The sequence below is a fragment of the Octopus bimaculoides genome, chromosome 23, assembly GCF_001194135.2.
Source record: "Octopus bimaculoides isolate UCB-OBI-ISO-001 chromosome 23, ASM119413v2, whole genome shotgun sequence".
NCBI lineage: Eukaryota > Metazoa > Mollusca > Cephalopoda > Octopoda > Octopodidae > Octopus > Octopus bimaculoides.
The window spans coordinates 17611921-17621368 of record NC_069003.1 but is presented as its reverse complement, the minus strand read 5'-3'; the positions used below and the strand labels follow the sequence as shown (position 1 = coordinate 17621368).

General features: G+C 35.0%; 1 protein-coding gene across 4 annotated transcripts in view; it reads left to right on the top strand.

Annotated features, from left to right (window-relative positions):
* LOC106870770 (inactive phospholipase C-like protein 2) overlaps positions 1–9448 on the top strand; it is a 196819-nt gene that overhangs the window by 72829 nt on the left and 114542 nt on the right. For all 4 annotated transcript variants that reach the window (XM_052976011.1, XM_052976010.1, XM_052976012.1 and 1 more), the window contains exon 6: positions 3460–3587. In XM_052976011.1, coding sequence (XP_052831971.1) covers positions 3460–3587 — 128 coding nt within the window. The remainder of the gene's footprint in view (positions 1–3459; positions 3588–9448) is intronic.

Below are 9448 nucleotides of genomic sequence, written 5' to 3'. Positions count from 1 at the left end.
ATATATGTGTGTGTTATGTTTAAGTTATAGTTTTGTGTATTAAGGTAAAATATCTAATGTATGTGTTGCGTGTGTATCCAGAAAGACATATTAAATATTAAGGTATTAATATGCCAAAATGTCTAATAATTGAATATATTACATCATAATATCTATAATATAACAATGCATTAACCTAATCAGATATATATCAGTATATCTATTTATATTTTATAATAATAATTTAACGGAATATTTAATAATTCTCAGAGGATATATGTAATTCAGATATTTACCAATATATTTAGTTTATAATTTAACAATACTATAAAATAAAACAAAAATTTTTATTGTTATTATAGAACTTATCCAATCTACTATTTAATAATAATAATTTAGGAATCGATTACTGATATTTGGAAAATAGGTATTTTGGTGCATGTAGACAGGCCAAAACCTCAGTCCTCTCATTCAATAATTGTTTTTTTGGAGAATAGAATATTATGGCTTTCTGTTGCACATAAGGAACATATTCTGTCTGGAGAATGGTAAGATTTTGCAGCAGTTAATATTTTCCACCTTATTTTGAAACTAATATTGCTATCTTTTAATTTCCAAATGAATTTGCTAAAGCTTGTAGTATTCCATTTTATTCCATTTCTAAAAGAATTCTCATGGTTTGAAATTCTGGTTTTCACAAAACATTCTGTCGAACCAATATAGTAGTGACTCTTCTGCTTCAACAATAGCTTTGTATACCAGATTATTAAATTTGCATTTTTCTTTAATCTTACAATCGCAAAATTTATTAAGATTATCTTTGGAATTCACTAAAGTAGGTGGATTTTTGGTAGTTATTTCCCCTTGATAGTTCAAGCTAAAATTATGAGAATTACTCGTGGTAGATATATAATGCATGCTAAATGATCAAATTTTGCATTATTAATAAAAGATATATATCTAAATATGTTTCTAGTTACTGAAAAACCATATCTTAAAAATTAATGATAAATAATTTCACTATATTTATTACAAGTGAAGTGCCTGTTTATCAGTCTACGTATATGTTTGATTAACTTAGTCTTAATTTGTTTAGCAAAGGGTAAGATTAGCCAAATAATATTTTCATTTATTTCATTATTAGTATGGTAATTCCAAGTTTTTGTTTTGGTGGATTCTATACAGGGTATATATTTTCTGTTTTTATTCTTTTTAGTACTATAATTTCCATTTTTATTATGATTATTAACATTAGATTTCAAGATATTGATCTTTACATTATTTTTATCTTTCCCATGTATATCATTATTAGCGCTTCTTTTATTAGGTTTGATGTGTAATATATCTAGGTTTACATTTTTATTATTGTTATATTGATAAACATTAGTATTTTGGCCTGTTTTATTTATGTTTACTACTCTGTTTTGATTTGGGTTATTTTTACTCACTCTATTTCTACTGTGTCTTCCATAATCTATTTCTTCTTTATTCTTATTATTTATTTTACCCTTAATCCTAGGGTTTTTTTTATATTAACATTAGTAGATTTTCTTCTCTTTGGTCTATACTCATGTTATTAACAATATGTATATTGTATTTAATTTTCTGTTTATATCCTGCCTTTTCCAATGCAATATTTTATAACTCTTGGCAGTGAGCTGGCAGAAATGTTAGCACGCCAGGCGGAATGCTTAGCGGTATTTCATGTCTTTACATTCTGAGTTCAAATCCTGCCAAGATCGACTTTGCCTTTCATCCTTTCGGAGTTGTTAAATTAAGTACCAGTTTCATACTGGGGTTGATCTAATCGACTGGCCCTTCCTCCAAAATTTTGGGCCTTGTGCCTAGAGTAAAAAAAAATTTTTTTTAATTGTATAATTCTTTATTTTCATCAAAAATCTCATAAGAGAGGTAATTAATTCTTTTTTCTATATTTTTAACTAAACATTTAGTAATGGACTTTGGATGATCACTTTTAATATTAATATTTTATTTTAGAATTCGGTTTCTGGTAAGGCACATATTTACCTGTATTTAGGTTAAAATTCACATTCGAAAAATTTACAGAATTGTGCTTCCTTTCAATTGAAATATTTAGGCCAAATCTTTTGAAGAACTGATGCAATTTTTTCTTATATAACTAATTTTTTATTGGATGGATTTTTTATGATAAACAGTGCATCATCCCTATATAAACCACCCCTGTTTCTGGAAATTCACTATTAAACTTATGTAAAATGTATATTCCAACCAAAATAGTCTCCTGGGCAGAATCAATAGCTCCCATAGCTATATCAAAACAGTCTGGTGTGTCCTTTCTAGCTCATGATTTGTTATCAAAATTTATAATTGCTTTTCTGGCTGTTAATGTAACTTTTATTGTTTTCATAGTCAATAGTACATTGTTTAGAATCATTGGGTTAATGGATGAGTAGTAATCATTGATGTTGACCTGCAAAAATTTGCATTTATCTTTGTTCTCAATTTTGTTAAATCAATCGCCTCATGATATAAATTAATATTTAAGTGGCAAATGTTTCCAGTTTTATCCTAGTGAACTAAAATACCTTCTTTGGATTTTAAATCCAAGATTATGGATCTTAATTTCCTCAAATGTTCATTCTTAAGAGGGTGTCTAATGAATTTAATGTTCTTTACTGTATCCCATATATCTTCTTCAAAACCATTTAGATGTCTATTAGGTGGTGGGTATCTTCTCATTTTAAAATATTTCTTTATCAGTTCTGTTTCATTGTTTCTAAATTCATTTTTTCATTATATTCTTCAAGTTTTTTTGTCGAAATGGTATGTCTTCCATCTTATTCTACGTATGAGTTCCTTCAAATATTCATTCTTGGTTGATAGCGATGGTGATGGGGACAAACACAGACACACAAATGTTGCATTAGATGTCCTCCTATTGCTTTCAAAAATCATGCCTCTAGCAGGATTTGAACCTGGGTCATTCTTTTATTCCCAGGTCTGTGTTTCAACCCATCATTAATACAAAAGATAGGGTGGCAAGCTGACAAAATAATTAACACACTGGGCAAAATGCTTAGCAGCATTTCATCTGTTTTTACGTCCTGAGTTCAAATTCTGCTATAGTTGACTTTTGCATTTCATCCTTTCAGAGTAGACAGAATAAATACCAGTTGGGCACTGGGATTGGTGTAATCAACTTACTCCCTTCTCCGAAATTGCTGGCCTTGTGCCAAAATTTGAAACTATTATTAATACAGTAGATTTAAATTTTGCAGACCACCCTCCTGGTGTACTTGTTTACAAAAATTTAGGTTGATTTAAGCAACACTACCCTAATCTTCCTTCTTTTCTTCTAAATATTAGTGACCCTGTATGTGTTGGAATTCCTTATTTCTGCTGATACTGATGTATATGAATATTTTTGTGTTTAGGGGTGTGCCACATTCAATGACACTCCAGTTTTTTGTGCTTATTTCTCCTTAACTGTTCAAACATGGCTGCAGGAAATGTTTGAATCAGCAGATTCGGACAAAAGTGGAGTTATCACAGAAAATGCTGTCATCCAGCTGATGAAGAAGTTAAACTGCAACATCCATACAGAGAAAATTCAACAAAAGCTCAAGGTAAAAAAAAAAACACAAAAAAATAAATTTTGTCGATAAATTACCTGTGAATTTAATTAATTGACTATTAATCTCATCTTCCAAGATAAAAGATGGTTTTAATGCTTTAACATTTGGATTATTTTGTCAAATGTAATGCTTATTTATTCATATTGTTTTGAATTAATCATGTATTATCTTATAGCTTTCAGATTTCAGTGATGTGACTATTTATTTTTAGAATGATGTTGTAGGTTAGGTGTGAGAAGCTGGATCTAGCCAATTTGAGCATAAAACAGGTAGGATATTTGGGTTGGATATGGCCAGTTCAAATGTTAAAGGGTTAAATATTTACTTCCCTTCACTGACACCTCATCATCATCATTGTCATTTAACATCCATTTTTCCATGCTGGCATGAGTTGGACAGTTTGACAAGAGCTGGCAAGCCAGAAGACTATATTAGGTTTCACTGTTTATTTTGGCATGGTTTTTACTGCTGGATGCCCTTCCTAATGCCAACATTATCACCATTATTTTTATTTCTCTTCCCAACTTCACCTTGGTCATTCCCACCCTCTCTTATATTATGTAATCTCAAAGCATAAAGCCATTCCTGTCTCTAATGTAGCCCCATTCAAAGGGGATCTTAGTCTTGCAGGCTGCATAGTGACCTCACTCACTAGTGTTGATGCAATGAAAAAGTGGTTGACATTAGAAAGGACGACCAGCTGTAAATATCATGCCAAATCAAACAGTTGAGCATGTTGCAATTCTTTGACCTGTCACATCCTGTCAGGCTGTCAAACCCTTACCAGCATGTAACATGGACATTATATTATTATTTTGGTTCGGCTCAGGTTCAGTCTTTTTCCTGGTAGAATTTATGTAGGTAGCAGATTACTACTTGTAACCTTATGTATCCACAAGTTTTCAGCTGTCTTTCAAGTGCTTAGAACCCTCCTGATAATCTTTGCTGTCCCTAAGTGACAAACTTTCTGTTGAAGCTCTACCATGTATTCTACTCCAATCTCCTTCAGCCATTTGTCTATATCTTTGCTTGCTGCTCTTAATGCACCAATTATTATAGGCACAACCTTTGCTGTTTTCATGCTCCAAATTCTTCCTATTTCAAATTTTAAGAGATTGTATTTTTTTTTTGTTTTTCGTCCCCTTTTTTTATGACCCTGGAATCGAACAGGCATGATGGACTGATCAGTCAGCAACTTCGCTTTTCCTTATATATAGTTGTTATGTCATCATCATCATCATCATTTAATGTCCACTTTCTATGCTAGCATGGGTTGGACGATTTGACTGATGACTGGTGAACCAGATGGCTATACCAGGCTCCAATCTGATCTGGCAGAGTTTCTACAGCTGGATGCCCTTCCTAACGCCAACTACTCCGAGAGTGTAGTGGGTGCTTTTACGTGCCACTGGCACGAAGGCCAGTCAGGCAGTACTGGCAATGGCCATGCTCAAAATGGTGTATTTCATGTGCCACCTGCACAGGCGCCAGTCCAGCGGCACTGGCAATGATCTTGCTCGAATGACTTTTCACGTGCCAGAAATGCAAAGCTGCGGCACAAGTGCCAGGAAGGCGATGCTGGTAACGATCATGCTCGAACGGTGGTGCCATCACGCTTTTGCTTTCGCTTTTGCTTTCGCTTGCCCCAACAGGTCTTCGCAAGCAGAGTTTAGTGTCCAATGGAGGATTCGTTGGCATGGGGGCCAGTCATTGAATTTAGTTCGATTTCGATTTCACTTGCCTCAACAGGTCTTCGCAAGCAGAGTTTTAGTGTCCAATGGAAGAAAGGTATGCATAAGTGTCCAGTCTATTATTTTCTAACTTCTTGTCTGTTTGAATAGGAAAGTCCCACAAAATCTTACATTTCTCTGACTCCAGTACTTTTTCAACTCGGTGATTGTATCATGTGTTTCCAGCTTCAAATCCCCATCTTTGGCAGTTTCCAGTGTAAAACTTATACAACCTATTCGTGCCTCCATTTCTTATATTTCTTTTGCCAACTTGGGGCATTCTTCCACAATGTGTGTCACTGTCTCATTCCAAGTTCTACAGGCTCTACATTTTACTGACACATTCTCTCCATATATATTTTTCTCAAATTGTTTGTTTTTATCGCTTTATCTTAGGCTGCTACAATTAAGCTCTCTATTTCTCTTTCTTTTTTTTAATTGCCCCTTTTTTAACCAAACTCAGGGTTTTCTTCCACATACATCTTCAGTGGCTCTCCAAAATTGGCCTTGCAGTGGTTTCTCTTCGCTCTGTCTGACATGCTGTCTTTCTATTTCATTCTTGTCCTTTTCTCCTATTACATGCTTGATCATCTGTTTTTTATTTACTGTCTTTAGTGTATTTCCTGTGCTGCTCTGTAAATACTCTACTAGGCTTTTTCTTTCCATCTGTACACATTTTTTTACTGCTATTAATCCCCTTCCACCCAAGTCTCTCCTCAAGTACAGCTGGTTGGTATCAGCCTTCAGATGGTGGGCTCCATATATTGTCAGCAACTTTCTAGTTTTTCTGTCAACTTTCTTTATATAGTTTTTGGTCCAGTCTGTAATTCCAAATCCATATCTGATTAAGGGGTACTACTCTTGAATTTATTGCTTCAATGAGATTTTTTGGATTCAGCTTTGACTGCAATAATTTTCTCACTCTCCTTGTGTACTCCCTACTGGTCATTTGTTTCATTTCTTCACTTTTTATTTTGTTTGCTTCCAGTATTCCCAAGTACTTATACTACTGTCTTTTCTTAATCACTCTCATTGTTTGTCCATTTGGCATTTCAATTCTCTGCCGTCTTTCAAATCTTGCTCGTTTCATTTTCAATATAGCATACTTTTGTATCCCAAATTCCATACCTACGTCATTTTAGAAAATGCGGATAGTATGTACAAGAATTTCAAGCTGTTTCTCATCTTTCGCATAAACCTTTATATCATTGATGAAAAGGGGATGATTTATCTGACCATTTCCTTTTCCCAAATTGTAAGCTATTTTAACTTTCCTTAGTATCATAGTAAGCGGTGTCATGGCCAATACGAATAGTAATGGAGATAAGTTATCACCTTGGAATATTCCATGTCTGATGTTTACTTTTCCAAGTTGTTGTTTTCTTCTGATCAATTCAGTATTCCAATGTTTCATACCTTCATTAAGCATTTTCCTCATGTTTTTTGCTATTCCAAAAACATGCTCATTGTTTTATTTATCCAACAGTGTGGTACCATGTCATATGCTTCCTTGTAATCTAGCCATGCTACATTTAGTCCTGTCAATCTGCATCTACAATTTCTAATTATCATTTTATCAAAGTTACCCTACTTTGTTTCTTGCATCGCATCCTTTCTGTTCTTCTGGTAATAGATTGTATCTTACCAGATGGTTGTATAACTCTTCTGCCAATACACCAGTCATAAGCTTCCACATAAGTGGTAAACAGGTCAAAAGTTTGATGCCAAATTCCCCTTCAAGGGATCCTTGAGGCATAGCAGCATTCATCCACATGTCATCCAGGCAGGGACGTGACCTTGCTGCAGGCAGTCATCTTGTTGCACAGTGATCCTTTCTTGTCGCTGTGTAAAGTTCTTCAGCCAATAGTCTTATATTCCATCCAGGCCTTGTCCTTTCTAATTTGCTATTTTTTCAACTTCTGTCTCACTGTATATAGATTAATTCTGACATCTTTTTGTCTTGGTACAGTTGCAAGTTGTCTTTCCAATCCATACTTTGTTAGCCAATCCATACTTTCTTTATGTCTCATCAGCCTCTTCCTCAGCCCTCCCCAAAATTCTTTACCTTCTTCCACATCTAGAATCAGTTCCTGGTGTTGGCCTCCTATTTCCTCAAAAAGACGTCTTCTATTTGATTGGAACAATCTATTCTGTTCGAAAGCTTTGCATTGAGCATATCTTTTCAATTTGGCTTTTGATGTTGTCAACTTTTGTGTCAATTTTTCATCTACTGTTTGTTTCCCCTTTCTTCTGATCTGTACTGTTCATTCAGTTTTCTGATTGCTGCCTTATTTCTGAGCTCTCCTCTCATTATCCTATTCAATTGCCCCAGTTTTTTCCGTGACTTCATTCATATTCTCTTCCTCCAGTTTGGTTTTTTTCTTTTCATTTGCATTTATATCTTCAGTTTTTCACTTGTAGCCTACTATGTAAGCTACGACATTAGCAGCAGCTATGATTCTCTGATTTGTTTCATTGATGATTTCCGTTCTAATCAAGCTTAAAACATTATTTACTTTGCCTGTGGCTCTCCTCACTTTTTTCTATCCATATATCTTACATCTGATGGTACTTCATTGTTTCCATCAGACATTTTATCTTACAACTTTTCTGAAATCTCCTCCTCTTCGTCATTTAAGTCTTGTGCAGTACTTACTGTCACTTAATCCATCTAGATCGTCTTCATTAGTTACTTTATCAGTATTCTCTGCTACTCTGTGGTTTCCATCTGTTTCATGTTCTTCATCTCTTACCCCTTCATTACCGCTTTCTGCTACTGCTATTTCACTCTTCTTCTCTTTTTTTATATTTCTCTGAATTCCTTCAATCTCTACTCCTGCAATCCAGTTGTTCCTATGGGTTATTCTGGCTTGGTCTATCAGTCACTGGGTGAATGCTTCCTCCTTTTTCATCCCATATTCTCTTCATTCAATTCAAGAAACCTCTTTTAGTTGGCTCACTTCACAGCCAGCATTCTATTACTATTTTGTTTACATCTTTTTCCCATTTCTCTCTTTTTCTTTTGCAATTCTGACTGTGATTTTGGTCCTGATGACTGCTGGAGCTTAATCAGATACTTCCTGGCCTGCTGTGCATGACACCTTCCCTGTTAACAGTTCCAGTCCCGTTAGCACAGTTGTGCTTATTTAATTGTGACAATGCTCATTTAGAGGTAGTATTTGTAAGGTTGTACAATCACCAGTATTTTTATCATGATACCATCATTAGGTGAGTTGCTAGCGAAGTCTCCATGTACACTGTTTTTAGTGCTAGCCTCGTTCAATCCATTGTTTTATATTTTTGTATTTGAAATTTTCACTCCTGAGAATTTTGGTGTTGAGGTGACACAACCATCGGTATTTTTATTGAGACACCTTCTCTAGCAGGGTTGCTGACCAAGGTTAAAGGGACCCCTCCTCCCATGAGACAGGCTTTACCCCACCAGACAGCATCCTGGTATTTCTAGGTCTTGGGATGGCTTACAGGTGCTACACTTTGTCCAACAGTGACCTGCAGGTACTTATGGTTAAGGTTAACTTTGTTCTTCCTGCATCATGACACCACAACCGGATGCAGTTTCATGCCTTATTATTAGTAATGTTATCCTTTGCTTGTATTGTTACCATTTATGGTGGTGGTGGCACTGTTGTAAGCTGTTCTTTTTTACTATTTCCTGAAGTTGTGGCAGCTTTTTTGTCATCGTTGCTTTTGTGTTTGTTTTCATTCTTGTAGTTAACTGTGTTGGTGAGATAGCCATTCGGAGCACTTTCTTTGGCCTTCTTACCTATTTGTGGGTGATATTCTGTGTGGTGGGGATGAGGGTACTACGTGGGATTCAGGTTTGGTCGTCTAGCCATGTATGTGCACTGGAATGTTATTCTCATGACCATTCAGGCTACTTGGTTCCTTTTTCAAATAGCTGTTTGGTTGGTGAAGAGGAAGCTGCTGGTGACAGATAGGGGGAAGGTGGGTGGCGTCTCCGATATGGATATGTGAGGATGGGGAAAAGTTTCTGTCGAAAAATTAATTAAATCAAATCTAAATGTAATACACAGGACAACAGTTTTGGAGACATTTCATGTGTGTGTGTGTGTGTGTGTGTATATGTATATATATATATAT